This window comes from Mandrillus leucophaeus, unplaced genomic scaffold (assembly GCF_000951045.1).
Source record: "Mandrillus leucophaeus isolate KB7577 unplaced genomic scaffold, Mleu.le_1.0 Scaffold90, whole genome shotgun sequence".
Taxonomy (NCBI): Eukaryota; Metazoa; Chordata; class Mammalia; order Primates; family Cercopithecidae; genus Mandrillus; species Mandrillus leucophaeus.
Genome location: NW_012109808.1, coordinates 1,646,694 through 1,673,562, shown reverse-complemented (window position 1 = coordinate 1,673,562; position 26,869 = coordinate 1,646,694). Strand labels below are relative to the sequence as shown.

Sequence of the window (26,869 nt, the reverse complement as noted above, 5' to 3'; positions counted from 1 at the left end):
TGGAAAGAATGGAACTTTATATGCCTATGGTTGAAATATCATTATCATTGCAGTATATCATTTTGATACATTTGGGCAATTGCTACTTTTCATTGTACTGTGCTTCTGGAAACCATATTATGAAACACATCATTGCAGTTTGGTTTGTGTGGTATTATATAAGAAATACTGTAATTAATTGTGTGCATACCAAGGTTTTATAACCAAAACACATTAAAATGAACTTGTCATTAATTCAAAGTTATAAAAACTTTTATTTAAAAATGATTAAAATTTTAAAATTATTCTTTATGTTCTGTAAAATGAGTATAATGTAAACATCCACGTAATTTTGCAGTACACTTATTTATTCTAGCATACGAAAAAGTGTGTTATATATAGTATATAAATATATAAAAATGTAACTATAAATCTACAACTATTGTATCATGTATATGGTATTTCCATAACTGACAGTTTAGTTAGTATAAACATTAAAATAATAATTTACAGTTAATTTTTTTGTCCTACAATTTAGAAGAGGTTTTCTCAGATATCATAAAACTGGGAAAATGGAATAAATTAAACAAGTGGCTTTTTTTCTTCACTAATTTTTCAGGATGAAATAGAGGCTTTACAAATAATTGATTTTCCATTTGTCCTGTCCCTTATCTTGGGATCATTCTTTTTAAATGTTGTAGAGTCAAATTAATTTGCAGTGTTACAAAAAGCTTTACTTGTGAATATTTGGGAGCCGCGTCTTGTTGATCAGGATCGCATGTTGATCTTTTTCCTCTTTACCATTTTCCTCTCAAGCCCCTTTCCCTTACTGATACTGGTGTTAAGGGAGCTTTGATCATGAAAGAAGATAGTACTAGGCATACTTTGGCATGAGTGGTGTTGGGAGCTGTGTCACTTCCTGGATTGGCTGGCATGGGAATGCATTTTATTTCCTCCACTTCTGTTTCTGTCTCTTTTTCCCCCATTGCCCACTCTTTTTCCCTTTAATACTTTCTGTAGTAACTGTTAAATTAACTTCTTATGTTTCCTTAGCCACTACCTATTTTTTTTTTTTTTAACGTATGGCTGTTGTTTTGAAGAAAGTATCATTTCTTTCTTCACCATAAAATCAGATAAAGTCACTCAGGAATGAAGTGTTAGCATATAGTAGGCAGCATAAATTTGGAAGAGAGGCAAGATTTGAAATAGAGCCCAAAGAATTGTTCATATATATCACATTTATTAAAAATAACTGAGAGATGTCTGTCTTGCCTACTAGGCCCTGTAGTTCTCTGGATCAATAGAACACAGAAATATGCTATGTTATTCATCTTCATGTCTCGGCAACTAGGATATTGCTGAGTGCTGTAAATATTTATTGAATTGAATGAAAATGTGTATTGTCTTCAGAAAAACTGATGAATGTGTTCTTTTCCAGTCTTTCAAATGCCACAGTTTGTTCTTATGTGTGATAAGCCAGCTCCATTGAATTTGATTGCTGAAATTCAATTCAGATGAGAGAAGAATTGGTTCTAAAAGTCCATTCCTGTTTAAAAGGATTATGTTCAGTTATTTTTAATGTTGCCATAATATTTAATATCCTAGTGTTAGCATAAAGTCTTTTGATGATTAATCTTTCTCAAGTACATACCTAATCATGTTATTCTCCTGCTGGAAAACCTTTGAAAGCTTAAACTGGATTTCAGTATCTAAGTCAATTTCTGACCTTACTTTTCTTTTTTTTTCTTTATTTCTTCTGGAAAAAAAAAAAAAAAGAAAAAACAGGATACATGTGCAGAACATGGCGGTTTGTTACATAGGTTATATGTGTGCCATGGTGGTTTGCTATACCTATTGATTCATCCTCTAAGTCCCTCTCCTCACCCCCCATTCCCCAACAGGCCCCCCTGGTGTGTGTTGTTCCCCTCTTTGTGTCCATGTGTTCTCAATGTTCAACTCCCACTCATGAATGAGAGCATGTGGTGTTTGGTTTTCTGTTCCTGTGTTAGTTTGCTGAGGAGAATGGCTTCCAGCTTCATCCAGATCCCTGCAAAGGACATGATCTCATTCCTTTTTATGGCTGCATAGTATTCCATGGTGTATAGATACCATATTTTCTTTATCTAGTCTATCATTGATGGGAATTTGGGCTGATTCCATGTCTTTGCGATTGTAAATAATGCTGTAGTAAACATACGTGTGCATGTATCTTTACAACAGAATGGTTTATATTCCTTTGAGTATATACCCAGTAATGGAATTGCTGGGCCAAATGGTATTTCTGGTTCTAGATTCTTGAGGAATCACCTTACTGTCTTCCACAATGGCCAAACTAATTTACATTCCCACCAACAGTATAAAAGTGTTCGTGTATCTCCACAGCCTCACCAGCATCTATTGTTGTGGGATGGTTTCTCATTGTGATTTTGATTTGCATTTATCTGATGATCAGTGATGTTGAGCTTTTTTTTTTTTTTTTTTTTTTTGGAGATGAAGTCTCTCACTGTCACATGGGTTGGAATGCAGTGGCATGATCTTGGTTCACTGCTGCAATCTCTGCCTTCCGGGTTCAAGCGATTCTCCTGCCTCAGCCTCCCAAGTAGCTGGGATTACCAGCACCCACCACTGTGCCCAGCTAAATTTTTGTATTTTTAGTAGAGACGGAGTTTCACTATGTTGACCAGTCTGGTCGCAAACTCCTGACCTCGTGATCCGCCCACCTCGGCCTCCCAAAGTGCTGGGATTACAGGCGTGAGCCACTGCACCCGGCTGATGTTGAGGTTTTTTTCATATGTTTGTTGGCCACGTAAATGTCTTCTTTTGAGAAGCATCTGTTCATATCCTTTGCCCTCTTTTTGATATGGTTGTTTTTTTTCTTGTAAATATGTTTCAAGTTCCTTCTCAATAAATGCAGAAAAGGCCTTTGATAAAATTCAACATCCCTTCATGTTAAAAACTCTAAATAAACTAGGTATTGATGGAACATAACTCAAAATAGTAAGGGTTGTTTATGACAAACCCATAGCCAATATCATATTGAATGGGCAAAAGCTGGAAGCATTCCCTTTGAAAACTGATACAAGACAAGGAGATCTCTCACCACTCCTATTCAATATAGCTTTGGAAGTTCTGGCTAGGGCAATCAGGCAAGAGAAACAAATAAAGGTATTCAAATAGGAAGAGAGGAAGTCAATTTGTCTCTGTTTGCAGACAAAATGATTTTATATTTAGAAAATCCCATCATCTCAGCCAAAAAAGCCCTTGAACTGGTAAGCAACCTGACCTTATTTTTTAATTTCTCTTTAGCCCTCTCAAGCTATTGTCATAATCAGCTACCAATAGTGAAATCTGTTGCTCGTGCGTTTTTATGGTAGTGAATGCTCATTTCTTTCCATAAGTGACCCAATCTTCTCTTCACATTTTAGTTTGCCTTCTTTCTCATGTTTCATTTCTCTTCTTTCTGAGGTCTTGCTGAACAGAGTAGTTTCTCTTGAAACCTACTAATTTAAGTCTGGTTTCTACTAGTTAACAGCAATGTCTGTTCTCTCCTGCTCATTCATATTCACCCCAATCAGTACTTGTACTGAAGTACTTCCTTAGTGCCTAGCCTATTGTCTTTAACATAGAAAGGAGTAAGTAAGTAGTCTATGCCTGGTTTAGTTTTAACACAAGTCAACCTTATCCTGTGATTGTTTTTTTCAGTTCACAAACATTTCAGAAAAACCTCTGCATCAAGGACGTATGATTCCTATTCAAGAGTTCCTCTTATCTGGAAGGAACATGGCAACTTAGTTATTAAAGGGGTCATTTGAATAGTATCCAAGCCATTAACATAGTGAAGTGGAATCAATATTGGATTGACTATTAGGGACCTGTGTTTAGTACTTTCTCTGCCAAAAACTATCTACCTTGTCTTGGATTGATTACTCTTCCTGTGCCTCAATTTCCTGATCTGTAAAATAAAGACATTGGATTATGTTACTAATTCTAACATTGTTGCTAGCAAGATACAAAAAGTTCTCTTTATTGAGTTTCTAAAATGTGTCAGTTACTCTGTTGGGTGCTTTATCTTCATGTAGGTTATCATTCCTCTGGAAGTCGGTGTTATTGAGTCCATTTTATAAGTGACGTTGTATCGGGGGAATCCACCCCCAATATTTCAGTGTAGGTTCTTTCGATTTTCCATAAGTGTTGGTCGGCTGAGAAATAAAGAGAAAGAGTACAAAGAGAGGAATTTTACGGCTGGGCTGCCGGGGGTGACGTCACATCTCGGTAGGACCGTGATGCTCACCTGAGCCTCAAACCAGCAAGTTTTTTATTAAGGGTTTCAAAAGGGGAGGGGGTGTAAAACAGGAAGTAGGTACAAAGATCACATGCTTCAAAAGGGAAAAAGCAGAACTACTAATAAGGGTCTAATGAGGATCACATGCTTCTGAGGGAACAGGACAAAGGGAGAAAGCAGAACCACTGATAAGGGTCCAACGAAGATCCCAAGGCAAAGGGCAAAAGCAGAACTACTGATAAGGGTCTATGTTCAGCAGTGTGCATATTTTCTTGATAAACATCTTAAATAACAGAAAACAGGGTTCAAGAGCAGAGAACCGGTCTACCCACAGATTTACTGGGGCGGAGTTTTTCCCCACCCTAGTAAGCCGGAGGGTACTGCAGGAGACCAGGGCGTATCTCAGTCCTTATCTCAACTGCACAAGACAGACATTCCCAGAGCAGCCGTTTATAGACCTCCCCCCAGGAATGCATTCCTTTCCCAGTGTATTAATATTAATATTCCTTGCTAGGAAAATAATTTAGCAGTATCTCTCCTACTTGCACGTCCGTTTATAGGCTCTCCGCAAGAAGAAAAATATGACTCTTTCTGCCTGATCCCGCAGGCAGTCAGACTTTATGGTTGTCTTCCCTTGTTCCCTAAAAATTGCTGTTACTCTGTTCTTTTTCAAGGTGCACTGATTTCATATTGTTCAAACACACATGTTTTAGAATCAATTTGTACAGTTAACACAATTATCACAGTGGTCTTGAAGTGGCATACATCCTCAGCTTATGAAGATAACAGGATTAAGAGATTAAAGTAAAGACAGGCATAAGAAATTATAAAAGTATTATTTGGGAACTGATAAATGTCCATGAAATCTTCACAATTTATGTTCCTCTGCCACGTCTCCAGCCGGTTTCTCCATTAGGGGTCCCTGACTTCCCACGACAACATTGCTTTGGTTCACGAAGGGTAAGCACCCTTCTAAGGTCACAGGATAGAGCTGGGATTTGAACACAAGCCTGAGTGACTCATTCTCCTTCCATGATATGCCAGTGTCTTCTGAGAGATGTGACTTTTGAGTCATTACAGTCTGGCAGTTTTCTCACTTACCCTTACAAGTTTCTATACAAAGTACATAAATACTATAAATGAAAATGATTATTTAAAATATGTATTGTTTAGAGTATCCTGGCTTATTTGGGGGTAGATTTTCCATTTTTGATATATGTTTTTAAATGTTCACCAAGGTGCCCAGTCTCTTGTGTGTGTTCACTGTCAAGTGTTAGTAGAGGAAAAATTGCATTATATTATATTATACTTTTGTTCCATCAGTGAACAAATAAGTAGTTATTGTTGCCGCCTATATGGTAGTCTACTTTATGTCTCTTAAACCCTCATGGAAAATGTTTTAAATGCAGGCTTAACAATTCTTTTCTGGCATTTGAGAACTTGGATGATAAGTAGTTTTCTACACTGAAATAAAGTTTTACTTAAATAATAAAAAGGAGAATTCACTGTGTCTAGACTACAAAAAATATAGTTTATTTTGACCACTTGATTTCTGAGAGTCTAAAATTTTGCTCCATACAGGTAGCTGGTGCCCAAGTGACCAGCCCCTAATGAAAACTTTGAACACAATGAGCTTTCCAGATAGGTAACACTTTATATGTGTTGTCAGAATTCATTGCTGGAGGAATTGAACATGCCCTGTGTAATTTCACTGGGAGTAATTTCTTGGAGTGTGCACCTATTTTCCACTGGACTTCACTTCATGTGCCTTTTTCTCTTTGCTAATTTTGCTTTGTATCTCTCTTTAATAAATCTTAACATAATTATGACTGTAATATGCTGAGTCCTATAAATCCTTCTAACTACCAGCAAACCTGAGACTTTCAACACAACTATCCATCAACATTTATTCCCACTTGAAGAAAGAAAGAGAAAAGAAGGGGAATTGAAAGGTATAACGTTTTAGATTTAGATGGAGCTTTTATAAGCCTTTTGGCATTGTATGGGCAAAAATGTATGGTAATATAGATAATTCTGTTTTTGAGTTGTTCCTTTTTTTGACACTGCTTATATAGCGAGAAATAAACATGGACTTAATTAAGTGATACAAAATTTAACCATTCTGCTTTAGTGGCTGAGATAATTTCACACAATCTAAATATAAAAAGTTCTTCAGTGTAAAAGATGCCTCCAGGAATATGTAATAGTAATAATGGAACTGAAAATCATTATAATGGAATAAATAAGAAAAATGCTTTTCATTTAGCATTTCATGTAGTGCATCAGGAAGATAATATTTACTACTTGTGCCTTAATATTTACTATAAATATCCTGAAAACATTTATGCATGGATTTATTATGTGTTTGTACACTTACATGCTCTAGGTATATGTGCATGTGTATGTGAGTGAGAGTGTATGTGTGTTGGGAATTGATATGAGGGTTCTGTAGTACAGTCCTTTGATTGATGTGGGATAAATATTTATTACAGTTAGATTTTTCTGATTGATTATTTGAGGAAGGTGGATTAAAGAAATGCCAAAACAATGTCTGAATACGATCCTTAGGAGAATATAGGAAGGACCTCTATAATGAATTTTACCTTAAAAATAACACAGGCTGATAGCAAAGCTGTAGCTACTGATAGTTTCCAGACTCAGGGCAGTTAGAAGAGGTGTTCATCTAGGACAAATTCAAACCTGTTGATTAGTGAAAATCACAATTATTTACAAGAAGATCCATACCGTTTTCTGTTTTTTTATACTCACATACCCAATCAATGACATGATCTTTTCAAATGTTATTCAAAGTGAATTATTGCACATAGCATGTTAATATAAGAGTCTGCCATTTTTAAATGTGAGAACAAAAGAGTTTGCCTGCATAAGCTCTGGGCTTGAATATATTAATCCTGTGCTCCCTGTTGTTGCTCTGTAATTACAGAAGAATAAATAACCCTGAACTTATTTTCCTTCTGGGTTCAAGTGAGTTGCTGGAGAAATCCAAAGAATTTGGTATACTCTTGGGCCCATTATCAATTTGAGACTATCTAACTAGAACCTTATTTCTGTTTGTCATCTTTTAAACATCTATCAGTTGTTCATTTCCTCTTTTCCTACAGTGATTTTTTCAGATCTTCTCACTATTAAAATACACAATTTAACTCATTTCCATCCTCCCTCATCAGAGAGCTACTTTCCTGCCATTTTAGAAGGACTGCCTTTTTGTTAGGAGTTGGTCCTCAGATTAAAGTTTACTTCTTGACTTACTAAATGTAAGACACCTGTGAGATTTCTAAGTGAAGAAAGTTATGAAGCTGTTGCAGGAAGTCAGGGACCCCAAACGGAGGGACTCACACCATGGCAGAAGAACAAAAATTGTGAAGATTTCATGAACATTTATCACTTCCCCAATTGATACTCCCGTGATTTCCTATGCCTGTCTGTACTTTAATCTCTGAATCCTGTCATCTTCGTGAGGAGGATATATGTCGCCTCAGGACCCTGTGATGATTGTGTTAACTGCACAAATTGTTTGTAGAGCATGTGTGCTTGAACAATATGAAATCTGGGCACCTTGGAAAAAGAACAGGATAACAGCAATGTTCGGGGAACAAGGGAGGTTACCTTAAACTCTGACTGCCGGTGAGACGGGCGGAACAGAGCCATATTTCTCTTCTTTCAAAAGCAAATAGGAGAAATATCGCTGAATTCTTTTTCTCAGCAAGGAACATCCGTGAGAAACAGAATGCGCCCCTGAGGGTAGGCTTCTGAAGTGGCCACTTTGGGGGCAGCTATCTTTTATGGTTGAAGACGAAGAGAAAGGGATTAAATAAGTCCCGGTCTCCTATAGCACTCCCAGGCTTATTAGGACGGGGAAATACCCGCCTAAGAAATTTTGGTCAGACCAGTTGTCTGCTTTCAAACCCTGTCTCCTGATAAGATGTTATTAATGACAATGCGTGCCTGAAACTTCATTAGCAATTTTAATTTCACCCCATCCTGTGGTTCTGTGATCTTGCTCTGCCTCCATTTGCTTTGTGATATTTTATTACCTTGTGAAGCATGTGATCTCTGTGACCCACACCCTATTCGTGCACTCCCTCCCCTTTGAAAATTGCTAATAAAAACTTGCTGGTTTTACGGCTCAGAGAGCACCATGGAACCTGCCAACATGTGATGTCTCCTCCGGACACCCAGCTTTAAAATTTCTCTCTCTTGTACTCTTTCCCTTTATTTCTCAGACCAGCCAACACTTAGGGAAATAGAAAAGAACCCATGTTGAATATCAGGGTTGGGGTTCCCCCGATATGAAGCCATTAGATATTTGAAAGTCTGGAGATGAGGAGTTAGTATGGCTTCTGAATGTAGGACTCACTAATACTTACTAATATCTGTCTACCTAAATGCTCATCTACCAAGGATATTGTGTAGGTGAGATGATTCATAATATTGGAACTTTATAGAGTTATTTAGATTTAAGAGGCTAAATGGTAGAAGAGACTCAGGAAAGGAGATTATGAAAGAAAAAGAGGAAGATAGAGAGCTAGTGAAAAGTGGTATTGTGAAAGTTAAGGAAGCAGAGAGTTAGAATGAGCAAGGGGTTATTAACAGTGTCACATGCTACAAGGAAACTAAGTGAAGGAAATTTTTGTTTGTTTTGTTTTGTTTTGACTGAATCTTGCTCTGTGGCCTTGGCTGGAGTGCAGTGGCGGAAGCTCAACTCACTGCAAACTCCACCTCCTGGGTTCAAGCTGTTCTTGTGCCTCAGCCTCCTGAGTAGCTGGGATTACAGGTATGTACCACCACACCCAGCTAATTTTTGTGTTTTTAGTAGGAGACAGGGATTTTGCTATGTTGTCCAGGCTGGTCTTGAACTCCTAGGCTCAAGTGATCCACCCACCTTGGCCTCCCAAAGTAAGGTTTTGAAAGAGTTTTCGTATTTGGCTGTAGGTGATCTTGGGGGATCTTGATGAGAGCTATTTTCATAGTATGATGGAAACCAGACGTAGTGAACCAAGTGAACTGAAATATGGTTGTGGGAGCATCAAGTATGAACTACTCTTTCCAGGAGCTTGGCTTAAGAGGTAGGTGAGTACATGGTACTGGGTAGAAGATAATGTAGGATTGAGAAAAGTGCTTTTGTTGCTGGTGTTTTTCTTTTTTTTTATTTTTAAAAATCTTTACTGTTAGTTTTTGAGATGAGAGAAGTAAAGTGGAATAGTCAAGTAGGAAAATCACAGAGATAGGCTATTTGTCTAAGGAAGAATCCCCTTTCCTTGGAGGCTGGAAAAGAGAAGAAATTGACCATTGGTAAATTTTAAAATACAAGTAGGATATATTTGGGGTATCCTGCATTAACTGCCTGCCTCAATTTTACTTTTGAAGGAGGAACTATAGTACATACCAAAACCAAGGGTAAAAATGGGAGGGTCAGAGATGAGACTTTTTGTAATAATGGCCCTTGTGTGAGCTGGATTGAGGCATGTGGAAGACTTTCTGGGTGCCAGTGAGTTGACTCTCAGTGTGTGGTCACATCAACTGATAGTCCTGTGTGATGTTTCTTACAGGACTTAACCCAACGTAGGAATTAGGAATTTTTTAAGTTCATCTAGAGTTGGTGGTTTTGTTGGTAATGTTCAGTGAATGAACAGTTTAAAGAGGGAGGCTAGGTGTAAGCAAGAGATTGGCTAAAGTGAAAAAATAATAGTGTTTGGGTTAGAAAGCCAGGATTTAAAACTAGCAAAAGAAATCTCAAGGGAGTGGTCATCTCCTTGACAATGAAGCACAGATAACACAGAAGGAAGAGGGTGTAATAGCTGATTAGATTGGTAATTAAATCCAAGAGTTATGGGAAGAGGGTGGAGTGAGGAACCTCTTGCTTTAAAGGTGGCAGTTCTGATAAAAACACCAAGATAAAACCATGGCAGCGGGTGACTGAAGAGGCATGGAGTTGGGGTCATCTGAGAATCTGGAAGTTTAGTAATAGGTTGATAACGGGCTCTAGAAGCAGACTATCCAGGTCCAAATCCCTATGCCCTCACTTATTAGGTATGTGATCTTGAACAAATTATTAACTGCAGCAAATATTGGTTACTTTTCACTGAAATGGGGATAATGGTGTCTCATTTTAGATTTGTGTTGGGATTGAATGAGGTAATTCATATAAAGCATTAAATCTTTGGTATAACGTGAGTACTCAATGCATTTCAGTCACAGTCATAGTTATTTGATTATTATTGCTCCTTTTCTTTTAAATCTCAGCTTATACATCACCTCCTATGGGAGACTGTCTGCAGCCACACTGTAGACTATAGACACCTTTAGGTAACTCTCCATCATGTTTTAGCACCTAGGACTATCTACTATAATTTAGTGGTTGATGAAAATACCTCCCTAATTAGAGTTAGCTTCTCTGTTATTAAGACTGTGTCCTATTAATTTTCTATAAACCATATGCCCGATGAACAGGAAGTGTAACCACTTTCTTTCCAAGGATTTGTTGAAAAGAAAAATAAGTTCCATTTCTCTTTTGATGAGGAATCACTTGATTGCTGCTTGTTAATCAAGTTGATTTCTAGCATATTGGTAACACTTTTAGAATAAGAGCAAAAGGTAAACCACAATTACAGGGGTTTTTCTGATCTTATTGTAGAATTTTCTACACACTCAAGTACACAGTTCTCAATTTCCCATTTGGGTGGATGCAGTGTCTTCCAGGCTGCCTTGAATTTAGCAAACTGGACAAATGCAAACCTGTTGCCTAGAAAATGAAGTTTGTTTTTGAGGCATTTAAAAAAATGTTTGCCGTAATGTCAAACTATGATTTTCATCATGAGGGAGATTATATTTAACCTTATTTGAGCCATAGATCATGGAATCTGGACCTGGAAACTCTGCTGTTGGGGCCAAAGGAGCTTGGTAAATGTTTCTAGTTTCATTTGTCTGGGCCTTAGTTCGGTGGAGATGTTATTTATTGTTTATCCAACTCACAGCCTCATTCTAGCCCCTTGAACCCATTCTTATTTGGACACATGACATTTTTATGTTACCATTGTTGCCACTAAGTATTTGGAAAGTAAGGCTCAGGAGGGGCAGCTTATGTGACCCATTGTAAGCGCTTTATTTCTGAATTTATCACTTTCTTACAAAGCTTTACAAAAGTGGCTTAATGTTAATGATTCTTTAACGGCTTAATGTTAATGATTATTTTATTTGTATAAACTTACTTAAAACAATATCTTCTCATTTTTAAACTTAAAATAGATATTTACTTATTCTTAAAATATGTATTAATCATGATGATTTAGTGTAATTTCCAAATATATAATCACCATCCTGGCTTTAGGGAAGCTAGACTTAAGGTTTTTTTTCTTGATTAGAGAAATATTCAAAATAAAGTTAAATTAAATGTATTTATAAATGTGTACTGTAGTGATTCATATCAGCTTGGGATAAGTGCTTCAACATATTATGTTGGAAATATTATCTGGAAATAATCGATGTATAAGCACTTTATTGGGAACCTAATATAGTGTTATCTATGCTGTTTCTGTCACTTTATTGGTACTTATTTTTGTTTTTTTATTATAATTTTGTTTTGCTGCCAGAAAGCAAAATGTTATATATGATTGCTACTAATAGTTCTCTGATAACCTGACAAATTTTAAAACATTACTATTTCTTCAGTTGGACAGAACACTAGGTTGTTACTAAAATAATGCACATTGTTTTCTTCAAAAGTGCCTTCTATTTTAGTGACAGTCAATTGGAAAGCCGTATTTTCCTTTTTGGACAATAAAATAGTCCAAAAAAGAGGGAATATTTATATAAAAAATTGTTCCCAACTAATGTGGTTATAAAATACAAAGAAAATGACTCATATTTTCTAAATTGATTGCTAATGAATTTTAATACAGATGATTTCCATTTCAGTGACATTAGAGATTCTTGTTTGATGATATGCTACACGTCTAATTTTGACAAGCATTTGTTCCTAATGTTTCACATGCTTTATTCCTAGAATTTAACACGTGAACTGGAGAATGGGGAAAAACAACAACTCCAGATGTTGGATCGACTTAAGGAGATCCAGACTCACTTTGACACATGTGAGGCCGAGCGTAAGCATGCTGACCTTCAGATCTCAGAACTGACTCGCCATGCGGAGGATGCAACCAAGCAGGCTGAGCAGTACCTCAGTGAGCTCCAACAGTCAGAGGCCCTGAAAGAGGAGGCGGAGAAGAGGAGGGAAGACCTGAAACTGAAAGCTCAAGAATCTATTAGGCAGTGGAAGCTTAAACATAAGAAGTTAGAGCGAGCGTTGGAGAAACAATCTGAAACAGTTGATGAACTGACAGGCAAGAATAATCAGGTATAAAAGCCACATTCCTAAGGAATGGTTTTCAATTTGACCCATCCATTCTTTCATCTCTCCTTTGAAAAAACACTTGAGTGCCATACTGTGCATATGATCAATATGCTCTTGATAGAAAAATCCTTATGGTTGGCTGTTTCAAAGTATAAAAGTTAATTTTTAAATATTTTTTACTTAAGCCTTTTCATAGTTTAATATTATGTGGCTTTTCAGAGTTGGCCTATCAATAGATGTACCCCTTGCCCCAGTTTAGGTGTAAGTTTCCTAAATTGAATTATTCTTTAATCTCCTAATATGCCAATGGAAGAAAATTACTAAATCTTCCTTATTTTCACACAACTTTCCTCCCAATGCATGTATTTTAAAATCTCATTTATTTATATATTTCAACTAGGTATTGGTTAGAAAGAAGCATTTAAAAAATGCAGTAGTTACTAGGGCCATTTACTGGCAGTAACTGTAATGGGCTTACTTGAATGCGTACGCTGAGGATCTCACTAACTGAGCAGTGTTATGGGATCACAACCCTCTTCAAGACTTTGCTTTTATGCCCCTTTGATAGCAACAAAACGCGTTTCACTCATCTATGTATGCATTTCACATTAACTTTTCTCTTGTATTATCAGTTACTTTAAATGGATTTTATGCTCCTATGTTGATTCTCATCTGATATATCTTTGGGTTGAATTAAACCCAGATGTTTATAAGATAATAAGCAGGAAAGTCGTGATTGATTTTTATCCATGTTTATTCTTGGTTTATCATTTGTGCTTTGTCATTTGTCACTTGTCAAGAACTCTGTACATTCCAAAAGAATAATCGTTTGGATAAGTTGACTTTCTTTGAAAAGAAAACAAAATGTAGGGCATTATATTTATAAAATCAATTTTCAGCTTTTAAGAGTGACAGATGCTTATTTCAGATGAGCTGTCATGGAAAAGATACTTTATCTTTTACATATGAATTTCTCGGACATATAGAAGATGAAAAAAAATGATCATTTTGCACTCACTGCAGATTGCTTTTCATTTTAACCCATCTGACACATACTGGGTGGCTGGTTGCCCTGAAGTAAAGCAGTTCTAAAGCTTTCAGACTTGTGCCTGAACTGATCTGATCCCAGGAAATTGCTCTATCTTGATTATTCTGTTGTCAGCCTGATCTGGCAACTGGCTCAGTGAGCCTGACTGTAAGGTAGGTAGGTAGCTAGCAAGAGGAGTGGTTGAGGGAATTGACTGATTGAAAATCTCATCTGGAGATTTTACTTAATTAGAAGAGATTTAGAAGAGTCCATGTCATCATACAGTATTCCAGTCCATGGTGCTGAGACTTTTCTACGTTGAGTTTTCAGAATATTAAAAATTGTTTAACAATCATTTCCCAGAATACTTCCAATTATTTTTATCACTTAGCATTACTAATGATAAGCAAAGAAGCAGTTTTAAAGTGATTGCCACAGTTAAGGTCGTAACACAATTATCACAGCAGGCATTGTAATTTCTCCTTTAAAAGCCTTAAAAATTAATGCAGCATGTTGCAGTTAGAGCAATGGTTTTTCAAGGAAAAAGAGTAAGAAATGTGCTCAGTAAATCTGTGATGTGGAAATACATGGTAAATAATTTTGGAAAAATTTTTTAAAAATATATACTGAATATTATTTCAAAGGGATATTTAATTCTTAATAAAATCACAAAGCCACCTTAACACATTTGTAATACAGCTACTTTCTTTTTGATTTTTAGGGCTAATTATTTTCAAAAACTGACTCCAAGGTATTTTGGAAGGGTGTATTAAAATAAAAATTATACTGATTTACAAATATAACATATGATGGCTTAAAGAATAAATTACTTAATAAGTACCCTTACTGAGTCATTTTATATGCTCATATGATGCTCTCCTCATATTTGCAGTATGGTTCTGTGTCTACCGCCAGTTCTCTTTTTCTAGCATAATTTATTTTCTGCTTTAAGATTTGTTACTTAAAAAATATACTAAATGACAAAAGGCTTTTTTTCTCTGAAAAACTTCTCTGATTTATTTCTTTTTTCCTGCTTTTTACATTTCTGGAATCTTAGTAAGATTATAAGATATCATATTACAAAACTACTTCATGACTGAATGATGTGTAATATCAAATCGCATATCACTGCAGAAAAAAAAAAACAAACCCAGACAGATCAAATTGTATACTTTCCTCAAAGACAATGAAATGGATATTTACATCAGGGAATTGTGGTGTGCTTCAGGGATATGTAGGTAACACATATTAGGAGACCGAAAACTTAATAGATACAAATAATCTAGCTGTAAGTTGTGGTATTTTTGCTTCTCTTTTTCTTTTAAGGTACTGTTTGAAATCATTGGTTTGTATGGGTGCTTTGAAAACGATAAAGGAAAAGATTGGACTCTGATCATAGTATATGCTTTTCTGAATGTTTCCAATTTTTTTCATATTCTTTTTTAATATGGATAATGGGAATACTTTCCAGGGTTTTTTTTTTCCCCCTGCTGAATTGGCAGAATAATTGGCTTGCTTATGTATTGAGCTTTTTGCTTGATAGTATTTGACTTCAAGAAGCTTAAATTACCATATATTCCTTCTGCATATTTCCCTCCTGCTGCCAAAAAAAAAAAGAGTTATATGTAATATATGCTATCTTGTAAAATCTGAATTTTTGAATGGTTGAAAGTAAGAAGGATCAGTGCCAAAGTGTACGATTTTTTGAATGCATATACAGTCCTATCACATACAGTTCAAGAAATGCTAGAGTATGTATTAGTATAATCCAGCCATCTGCCTGCATTTTCTCTTACATGCAGGTAAACAAAACAAAACAAAAACATTGAGTAATCCCCTCATCTACCTTTTAGTTAATTAAAAAAAAAACAAAAAACAAAACAAAACTGTATATATAATACTTTGTGTTCAGGTCTTTGAGGACTTGGCTTCTGTTTCTATAATCGCCATGATTTCAGATAGTATTATTCTTTTGGCTTCACACAACTATTTTAAGGCCTTTTTTCAATAATCTTTTCTTTTGCCCCTTCTTTGGAAGCTTGGACTGCCTGGTTAGAACATTCTTTTCCCGTTTTTGCTCTTGACTGCTGGCTATTTTTCATTTATGCTCCTACATTTCTCAAGGATTTTAGCTTGGCTTTGCATCAGCCTGTTTTATGTCATGTAATTCTTGCCATCATCCTTAGTAACTTCAGAGTTCAAGTCCTCAACCTACTGAAGTCTGTATCCTTCTAATTCACGAATGTCTTATTTTATAGTGACCTTCACTGAAATAATTCTACTTCAGTGTCGAATTTCTGTGTTTAAATTTTATCTTCATCTGTAATTGTTCCATGTTCAAGCCTTCCGTTCCACAGCTCAGTGTCTGATCTTTCAGAATTCTTCTCTTCCCTACCACCTAGCTTTTTAAACTATTAATACCCAATTTTGATCTTTCTGTATTCCTCTGGTTTACTAGCCAGTTTCTGGATTCAGTTTTCTTCCTGTCACATTGGACTTCGTCGAAAGCTACTTTGATGTCGTCCTCATCACATCTTCAATTTCTTTCTTCTCCCTCATACATTTTACGGATTTCTAATCTGGAGTCAACCCGACTTTCCACTTTTTCCATTCCTTCTCCTAAACAATAACAACAAAACTTCCATAGAAATAGCAGTTGACTTCTATAGTATTCATGGTTACCTCCTCCCTCCCCCTATCCATTCCATTCATTAATTAATGCAAGACCATCACTAGGTACAGAATTGCAGAGAGGTGGAGCCAGAGCTTTGACATACTGTCTCTGGAGCAGTTTTGCCTGGAATGATTTTCTTGTGGTTTAAACCAGTTCGGATTGGGATTTTCTCTTACCCTCAGCAGGAGAAATTCACGTTTATGTAAACTTTGAGTTCTAGCAATAAGGAGCTATAAGCAAAATAACCTAAATTGTAGGATTGGCTGAGAGGAGAAGTAGGGTAAGGGGCAGGAGAGGATCATATTGTTCTAAAGGGAAAGTTGGTAAACTTTGCTATGTGGTTGGAAGCAACTGGTTTAAAGAGAAATCATATTTAGGGGCATTGATGCTGTGAATAAGAGGATAGTATTAAGTGACTGGTAGGAAAACTTTAGGATGTTGGAGTATGTTGTGTGCATATTTCAGCCTTCAGTAAGGTATTACAAGAGAAAGACAAGTTTAGGTTGAAACTTGTCTAAAAGCAGAGTTTTGTTCGTTTGTTTGTTTGTTTGTTTCCTTTTTTAAGATGAGGAGCCTGAAGTCTGCAATCTATAATCCATATTGACTATGAGTCTGGTAATTTGGAATCCTTTAGGCTTGGAAAAGCCAAATTATTTATCCAAACTGAAATTGGTGCAAGCATAAGAGGGAAGCAGGAAACAGCAAGAAAAAAAAAGAGTTAAAAATCAAGCCTTTTTCTCAGGATCCTTTCAAGTACTTAGGCATTCCTGGCCAGACAAAGGGGACCCAGTTCCACTGTTCTGATCTTCCTCAAGATAAAGGCTACTCAATTGAGGGCCCTGGGTATGTCCAGGGTATTGAGATGGTAGTAAAGACATAAGACATTTTCAGACTCAAAGAAACATCTAGACAAAATCTTAAGCTGTGGCTACTAGGCAAGCAATTAACCAGAAGCAAATCGACAGAGCTTAGTTTTTAGTATCTGTATTGCCAAAGATATTCTAAACTTGATCCACAAGGTCAGTGACGGTCTGCCCTGTGGCTGTCCCCTTTGTCAGGAATTGATGTGATGCTTGGAACACTGCAAAGACAACAAAAGATGGAGAGTTATAGAGTAGCAGATCCTGAGCTTTGAGGGATTCTTCTTGAATGACCCTATCTCTGGACTTCCTGTTATGTGAGAAAAAGAAATATCTTTGCTTTTTAATCCAATTTCAGGAAGATATAATATTTCATAATTAAAGACACTTTACATGGTATGACTTCATTATGAAAATATGATTTGAATCCTCAGCACTGCCTATAAGTCTCTCAACTCATGCCAAGGGGGCTAAGTTATCTGCTTCAAACGGATATCGCTATACTGAAGGCCCCTACCCTTGCTCAGTCCCTCCCACGCCATCTTTACAGCCCAAACTTGATTCTATCAGTTTTTGTGCTCTCTAGTTTGGTAAGTAGAATGACCCTCCCCAAAGAAGTCACCCTAATTTCTGGAATCCATAAATATGATAAGACATTACTCCTGTGATCACATTATCTGGATGGGCCTAATCTAATCACATGAGCCCTCAATAGAAGTTTTCTTTCTGGCTATTGGGAGAAGGGGACGTCGGAGAGAATTGAAGCTTGGGAAGGATTCATCAAGCTGTTCAAGCTTTGAAGATGGCAGAGTCCATAAGCCAAGGAACAAAGTTGGCTTCTAGAAGTTCAGAATAATCGCTGGCCAAAAGCTAGCAAGGAAATGGGTACCCAAAGTCCTACAACTGTATGGAAACTAGTTGTATCAGAAACCTGAATAAACTTGGACATGGATTCTCCTCAGAGTCTCCAGACAAGAGCCCTGGCCAGCTGATACCTTGATTTTAGTCTTAGGAGGCCTTAAACTGAATACCTTGCTTGGCTGTTTGACCTATTGGAAGCAGTGAGATAAAAAATGTGCATTGTTTTAAGCTACTAAGTCCGTTCAAAATTGTTATGAAACAGTAGAAAAACAATACATCTACCCTTAGGCTCATCTATATTTCTCCTACCTTACATTCTTTTGAAATTGAACTCCTTCATCTGTGTTCCAGAGTTCCTCCTCTTCAGTTATCCCGTCTTTTCACAGTAGAGACGGGGTCTTGCTATGTTGCCCAGGCTGGTTTTGAACTCCTGAGCCGTAGCTGTCTTCCCACCTCAGCCTTCCAAGTAGCTGGGATTATAGGTGTATGCCACTGGGCCTGGCTCTTTTTACAGTTTTGATCACTACCTTGCATAAACACCTCCCCGAGACCCTAGTACCTCCTTGAACTTAAATTCTACTCCAACTTTTTGTTTCCCCTTTCTCACTAATCTTCATCACAGTCTTATGAAATAGCTATTATTCTTTTCTCTAGTAAGAGAAATGATTTCTCTGAGGCCATAGAATTGCCCATGATTGAACTGAGAATCAAATTCGCTTCTTTCTGGTCAGAGCTCAACTGCTTATTCACCTCCTTTTATTAGTTCTCATGTTATCTTTGTGCTCTTTCTTTCTTTCAGTTAAAACTGAGAGGGATTGGGGAAACTTTTTTTTGGAGTGATTGACTCATTAAATTTTTATCATAAATTGTTTTACACTGAAGTATAGAATGTGAAGTGTAGAAATGTCTTGCAAATATTTGCATTTTAACTCGTTATTTGTAATTCTGAAATGAGTCTTAATTGGTTCCTTTTTTTCCCCACCTGTTTCAAGACATGGTGTGGGCATTAGTAAGTAGACACGGAGATTATCTTTGGTGCCAGTGTGGCATAGAAAACAATCTTGGCTCCCTTGGCTGCCCACTATTTTATTTGCAATGATTAGGTGGTGATAATTAGAGGCCAGAAGAGTTAACCCTTGGCCTCTGTCCCTCAATGTAAATCGTAGAGAGGCTGGGATAGAATGATGGACTTCTAGGCCCTTGACTTTTCCCTTGAGCCCTTTCTCCACCTTCCCTGACTTAATCGCATTTCTATCTTTGTGGGCTTCAAGGCTCCCAGTTGCATATTGGTGACTTTTTGTCACCATTGATATTTTGAAGATAATGGCTGAATGTACCGTAAACTTTCTTATATTGTATCTGCATGCTTCCCTATATTATTTTCCATCTCTGTTTTGGGATTTCTCCTTTTTAAAAGTGTATCATTGGAATGGACATGATTATTATTTTAGGTAATACTGTATTATTTCAACCTCTAGTAAGTTTTCTTTTTAATAGGAGTCTTTGCTTTCCCCATTTGCTTGCTCAATTCTATCTAACATTTAAATAAATATTTGTAACCATGGATTGAAAAAAGTTTTGGTGATGAAAATTTGAAATACATATTTCAGTGTGTTGCTATTTCAGGACAATTATATATTGCCCCCTGTGCCTCCGCTTTCTAGCCTAAAAGTATTTTTATTACAAAATGGAAAAAATACAAAAATTATTTGATGAATTTTGTTTCTCCTTGTGGGTTAAACTTTATTTTGCTGACTGGCACAGTCTGTGGTGAATTTTATAGTAACTTTTATTTTTTCTTTTGCTTCATGTTCTTAACCTGATAGATTTTAAAAGAAAAGGATGAATTGAAAACCCAGATGTATGCAGCATTACAACAAATAGAGAATCTTCGAAAGGAATTGAATGATGTCCTAACAAAGCGTGCCCTTCAGGAGGAGGAGCTTCACTCCAAGGAGGAGAAACTACGTGATATTAAGTCTCATCAAGCTGACCTTGAATTGGAAGTCAAGAATTCCCTGGATACCATCCATAGACTGGAAAGCGAATTGAAAAAGCAGAGTAAGATCCAAAGCCAAATGAAAGTTGAGAAAGCTCACTTGGAGGAAGAAATTGCAGAGCTCAAGAAGAGCCAGGCCCAGGACAAAGCTAAACTTCTTGAGATGCAAGAGTCCATCAAGGACCTGAGTGCCATCCGAGCAGATCTTGCTAATAAATTGGCCGAGGAAGAGAGAGCCAAGAAAGCAGTGCTTAAGGACCTTTCTGACCTCACCGCACAGGCAAAATCCAGGGATGAAGAAACAGCTACCATCATCACACAGTTAAAGCTGGAACGAGATGTGCACCAGAGGGAGCTGAAAGATCTCACATCATCATTGCAGAGTGTGAAAACAAAACATGAACAGAATATCCAGGAGCTTATGAAGCACTTTAAGAAAGAAAAGAGTGAGGCTGAGAATCATATCAGGACACTGAAGGTACCTCTGCTGAATTATCCTGATGATACTGAAGGAATTTTTCTGGTGGCTCATGAAGTTAATAAAGCGTAAACTTTTAGAGATCATTCTGTATTCCCAAGCACTGAAGGGAAGATAAAAACAACAATAAAGAGGCTTATTCATGCCTGTTCGGCCAGGTTGAAATGAGTTATAACAGCCACCTGGGAGCACCTATTTCAGAGCATTGAAGCCCTTTATAAAGAACGTTTAGCTGTTTGGGGAGTTCAGGAAAGGCAGAGGTGGTAGTAAGTCGTGGACCTGAAACGTGCCCTCATTCAACATTTATGACCTCCTAAAATATAAAAGGCAAAGACTCGTCAAGGCCAGAGGAGCTATAACCACAGTCCTTATTAGTATGGTAACTAAAGTGGATCAGCTTATGGGCTGTGTAAACCCAGGGCTTTTGAGATTTACTCCTTCTTTTCCAAATCAAAGTTGCCTGGGTAAATGCCTAATTGGGATCTTGGATTTGAAGAAATGTTTCTAAGGTCTAATGTTATTAGCATTATCACCATGCAGGGCAATCGTTTTATAACGTGATTGTCAGGAGTGTGATAAATCTGTTCCTCTTCCCATCTTTTTATTTTTTTCCCATAACACTTATCATATGATATAGATTCCATATTATTTATTTTTTAATCTCCCTTTATTGAAATGAAGACTCTCTGAGGATAGGGATTTTAGTCTGTTTTGCTTCTAGCTATATTCCCAGTGGCTACAACAGTTTTTTGGAACATTGTAAATATCTATTGAATAGGTGAATGAATGAATGGATAAATCTTCAAAGGTTAATTATTATAATGTTTTTCAAAAGTCTTTGAAATGCAACTACTATTTTGAAAATGCTTATGATGCAAGATGAAATGATATTGAAACAACTGACATCTGTAAAATGATGTAGCTAGTCTATGAGTTCTTCCCCAGTCCTAGATAGCCTTCTGGCATGAAGATTTGGGGTCTTCAATTGGGGTTGGTGGGTCAGAACGGAGGCTAAAATAGGTAAGAGGCCCTTACTGTATTTCATTAAACCTAAGACACCTTGTCAGGTGCATCATTGCTGTTATTACTAGATGCATGTCATCCTAAGAAATAAAAATGCTGCCTCCTGCCTATGAAACCATGATATGTCATCAAGTGTAAGAACTCCCAGGTCAGAGATGGTAAAATGTGGAAGATGCACATTTTAATTTTGATGAACTATGGAATAATAATCTTTCAGAGTTGATGAATATATAAACAAAAGTAGAATTAGGGATATGGAGAAGAAGAGCTGATCTTATAGAAAATAAAATATATATTACATGGTGATTGATTGGCTATGACAATAACAATACTACCAGCAAACAGTTTTTCAACACTTTATGCCAGTCACTGCTCTAAGAACTTTACAAGTGTTAATCATTTAATACCCACCTCCCCCTGCAGATTGTGTGGTATTATTTTCTCCCCAATGAGGAAATTGGGATACAGAAGGTTAAGTAATTTGCCCACGGCCTTAGAGCAGGAGAGTGGTAGGGAAAGGATTTGAACTCAGGTAATTAACTGACTGTGTTCTTAACTGCTTTGCTAGGCTGGAAAAAAGTTTAGACTCAAGGATGGGTAGGTAATGACTTTGGGTGATTAGGTGGATAATGATGCTATTGCCAATATAGAGAATACAGACAGAATAGAAGATTTGGAGAGAACAGTGGCAAATCTAGTTTGTTTTTGTTGTTGTTGTTTTTTAGCATATTGTCTTAGGGGGAGGAATTTTAAGCTTAACCAAGAAAGTCTAGGTGGAACAGATTAGCACATAATTAGTACATAATAATTAGTAGGGTCAAGAGTTGAGGGAGAAATTGAGATTGGAGTGAAATATTTGGGAGCCAGTTAACTCTTGGGTGGTAGTCGATGTCATGGGATTTGGATGAGATTGTGCAGATAATAAAAAGAGGATGAGACTCTCAAACACTAATGTTTGAAGGAAAGAATTTACTAAAAGGGCCTAGCAAATGAAAATAAAAGACCATATGACAGACAGATAGGAGGAGAACCAAAAGAGAATGATATCTTAGAAATCCAGCTAAGACATTTTAAGAAAGTTATAATCAAGAATGATAAATGTGACAGGCAAGCTGAAAGAAGAAGTATAAAAAGCCTTCATTCCATTCAACAGAGGTTGATGGAGAAAGTACATTGGGAGATGTGAGGGGATTTGATAAAAAAATAAGAGTATACAGCATTCGACAGGAGACAAGGCCTCCTTCCTCTGAAGGATTCAGAGAAAACTAGTAAGGCTGGGTAAGTTGGTAGGGATGATCTGGGGAAATTGATGTCAATCTCGACTGATAGCCTTTCTTCTCTCTGAAGTAGAATAGGATAGCAGTGCAGCAAGAAATTAGGAGCAGTGAAGATGAAAACTGGTATGAAGACTGGTACACACTGAACGAGACTAGTCTAGGAGCATGTAAAGTACTTCCATGTGGCTAACATTGAAGAACAAAGATTGTGGGCAAAGGAATGAGAAAGCTGAAGGATAAAAATCTGCAGTCAGAGGTTGTTGATTTGGTCAGGAATTCTTATATTGCAGTGCAATCTAAAAGTTTCCAGAGTTAAGGTCTAAGGTGTGGTCATGCAGTGGTTGCTATTGTGCAATGTTGGTGTAGGTAGTTGGGAAAGAACAGGTCAAATAACTTTGAAGCTATCTTATGGGATGGACACTTGGATATTTAAGATATTATGAAGGCATTAATTGGTCACGTGCCAAAAACCACTGGTCAGTCAGCTGTTGACAGCAAGGTAGAGAGGGTTGTTGATGAGAAATAGTGTGATGTGAAAGGAAGGCAGGGTTTTTGCATGAGGACAAGCATGTAATGATTTGTTGGGAGAAACTGGCATGGCATAGAGCAATGGTTTGTTTTAAGAAGCTTGCAGTTTTCTTGAGACTGCTGTTGAAACTAGAACCTTCCTTCTCACTAGTACTTATGTCTTATCACCATTATTTAGGTTGTATAATAACACAATGGTCAGGAGTTAGTAATAATTTTTTCAGTTAGAGCATGTTCAAGGTCATCTCTATAAGGCCATAATTCTCACATTCAGATATGCATTCTTCAATGAGAAATAGTAATTGCTTTTGCTCATGGATACATTGGCATATGGACAATATATCATGTTGTACTAGAAAACAGAATGCAGACTGCTAACTTGCAACCTAGCCATACTTCTAAGTAATTTCCCTATTTCCCTCTAGTTCCTTTCTCTACCCACAACCCCTCCCTTTATTCCCCCAGATACTCTCTAATTTCCTTTCCCAAAATATATATCTGAGTGTGTCACTTTCTACTGAAAAACCTTTGTTAGTTATTTACTGTCTCTGTAATAAAGTCTCCACTCCAGCCCAGCCCAGCACCCCCCTTAAAATGATTCTACCTTACTCATGTACATTCATTCCTTTTTTTTTTTTTTTTTTTGAGATGGAGTCTTACTCTGTCACCAGCCGGGAGTGCAGTGGTGTGATCTCAGCTCACTGCAGCCTCTGCCTCACAAGTTCAAGCGATTCTCCTGCCTCAACCTTCCAAGTAGCTGGGACTACAGGTGTGCACCACCATGCCCAGCTACTTTTTGTATTTTTAGTAGAGATGGGGTTTCACAGTGTTGGCCAGGATGGTTTCCATCTCTTGACCTCATAATCCACCCGCCTCGGCCTCCCAAAGTGCTGGGATTGCAGGCATGAGCCACTGTGTCCGGCCCATTCATTACCTTTTATGCTCTCCAACATTCCTCGTACAAATATAGATCACTGTGCATACTTCTGACTGCTCATTCTCTATCTGAATTGGCCTCTTAGTCTGCAGGGAAGAATTCTGCCAAATCCTCTAAGGCCCAAGTTTTTACTTCTTTTATGGATCCGCTGAAGTTGGAATAAATCTCAACTGAGGTGGGGCTAATCTCTTGATCTGCTGTGTGTCCATAGGTCTTTATTGGTGCCTCAGGTACAGCACATTTAGGCTGCCTTGTATTTTGGTTTGTTGAGTGTGCATGAGTCTCTAGAGGGACAGGCATTAGATCTAAGCCATTTTGTATCCTCTTATGGTGTCTAGCATAATGTTCCAGACATACAGAAGATACTCGGTGGATATAAGTTGAAATGTTGAAAAAGGTAGAAATCAGAGCATTTGCTCCTGACTTGCTCTATGATCTGTTTCATTTGGATTTCTCCATGTAATGTGGGAAAATTGATTTCCTCATTTTTTTTGAGGAAGTGCTTTGAGTTCATTTGTTGTGAGATGATAACAAAGCTTTACTAAATTCCCTGTATGTAAAGAATTTAGAATTTATAAGCATTCTGTGGATCTTCTGAGTCCTTTGGGCTTGTTGTTTGTTTTAAATTTGTAAGATTGAGATCTGGGAGGGGTGTCAAAGCTATTCCCTAATGTGTGGTATTGAAGTTGCTCTAGAATTGGAAGAATGGCCAGAGATTGTGTGAGCCTAGCAGCTTCCTTAGAAACCAAACAATTTACCCTTAAGGAACAATCACCACCTCATGCTATTTTATTAATATATCCATACTTTTTACTTATTTATGTTAATTAAAATGAGTTGATAGCAAAGGCCATCACAGGAGATGTAATATACTGAATTATGCACACAGTGGAGTTTTAGACAAGTAGCTCTACAAATGTTATATTTCTGTGTTTTTCAGCTTCATTTTAACTTACTACATTTTTGAGTCTAATAAGCTCTGATAAGTCATCCATATTTTTTTCTCTGTACACTTTAGTTCTATTTTTTCCTCCATCTAGAATCACCCCTCTCATACCTATTTTTAAATTTAAATTTAAAATGTTTTAATGACATGCTGTGCTATTAATATTTTCAGGATATTGGTCTGTTACCTCATTGCAATTTCAACAAAATCATTTTGTAGAGCCTTTTTTTGGAATCAAAAGATGCAGGATTGGAGTTCTGTGTTTTTGCCATTTGCTGACCATTTGATCTTGGTCAAGTTATTTCACTTTTTTATACCTCACTGTTAAAATAGGAATAGTAATGTCCTTCTATATCACTGGGTTGTTGTGCACAAACATCAGTTTGTAAATTCTGAAATGAAATATAAATGTAATAAAAACCACAACAATAAGTAAGTTGTTAGTCAGGCTTCAGCATTGGTGTGCTGATAAATATTTGAAAACAAGTTTCCGGTGGGTGGAAAACCCTTGATTTATAGCATTCGCTAAGTTTGGTAGTTCTGAATACCACTTTCTTGGCTGATTTAAAGCTATCAAATGAGATATCATTGGAGAGGGGTGAAGTTGGGAAGAGAAGAGCCAGTTGGCTTTTGACAGTGTCTATGAGCTGGCTGCAGCACACTACAGACCTTAGGGGGAATTCTTTGTATTTACCTATGCTTTTGTTAGGACATAAAAAAAAGTAAAAGCATTCTACTGAAACTTAAAATCGTAATTGAACAATTTTCCTGATGAGAGGTTTTATTTTGTAAATTTATTTTGGGCTGTGAATATAGGATTGCTCATAAAAAATCAATTTCTTTGTTAATTTAATGTGGCATCACCTCTTAGGTAAATTTTGTGAGGTAAATAAAATATAGATTTTGTCTAAAACTCACAAAACTTCTTTCAGGAGATTGTTTCCATTGATTGTGTTCCTATATACCTAATTAAACTCATATAATAAACTTATAAAAATAAAGAAACATATTTTAGGCATTAAAACATATATTTCAAACAGATTAAATGTGATTGCTTACAGACTGTTAGCAACTGGTAGGTGTGTTTCATGTATTCCCAGTTTCACCCAGTTGGTTTTTAAAACCTAATGGTATTGTACCTTTTGGGAGGCAGTGTGGTATAGTTGAAAGCATGGACATTAGAAAGAATTCCTGGGTTCAAATCCTGACTCTGCATTTACTCACTGTGTATCTTTGGGAAAGTGATTAGCTTGCTTTTTTTCTTATTATTATTGCAATCCGTACAATAATAATACCTTATTTCATTCTCACAGGTTGTTGCGAGGATGAAATGAGGAAAACCTGTATACAAAAAGTCTTAGAGCAGTGTCCGCCACATAGTGTTTACATTATTGTTATTTCAAAATTCTTTAAGTTCACATACCTGACAAGTCTTTACTGAATTTCCTGTATAGAATAGATTATTCCCAAAGTTTATTTTTTAAAAGCTGATTCTGGTTATACCCTATATAAAGATCAATAAATAGATATTTTACTACACTACTGATGTTGAAAAAATAACTGGTAAACTTTTTCATATTAAGTTTGTAGTTTCTTGGTTGTTATACTTCATAATGTTTTTTAGCCC

At 36.7% G+C, this 26,869-nt stretch overlaps 1 protein-coding gene across 1 annotated transcript in view; it reads left to right on the top strand.

Moving 5' to 3' along the window:
* Window positions 1–26,869, top strand: part of CEP128 (centrosomal protein 128kDa) — a 466,161-nt gene that overhangs the window by 134,887 nt on the left and 304,405 nt on the right. Inside the window, exons 14-15 of the mRNA XM_011969708.1 lie at window positions 12,285–12,635; window positions 19,881–20,531. Of these exons, the coding sequence (XP_011825098.1) occupies window positions 12,285–12,635; window positions 19,881–20,531 (1,002 nt within the window). The remainder of the gene's footprint in view (window positions 1–12,284; window positions 12,636–19,880; window positions 20,532–26,869) is intronic.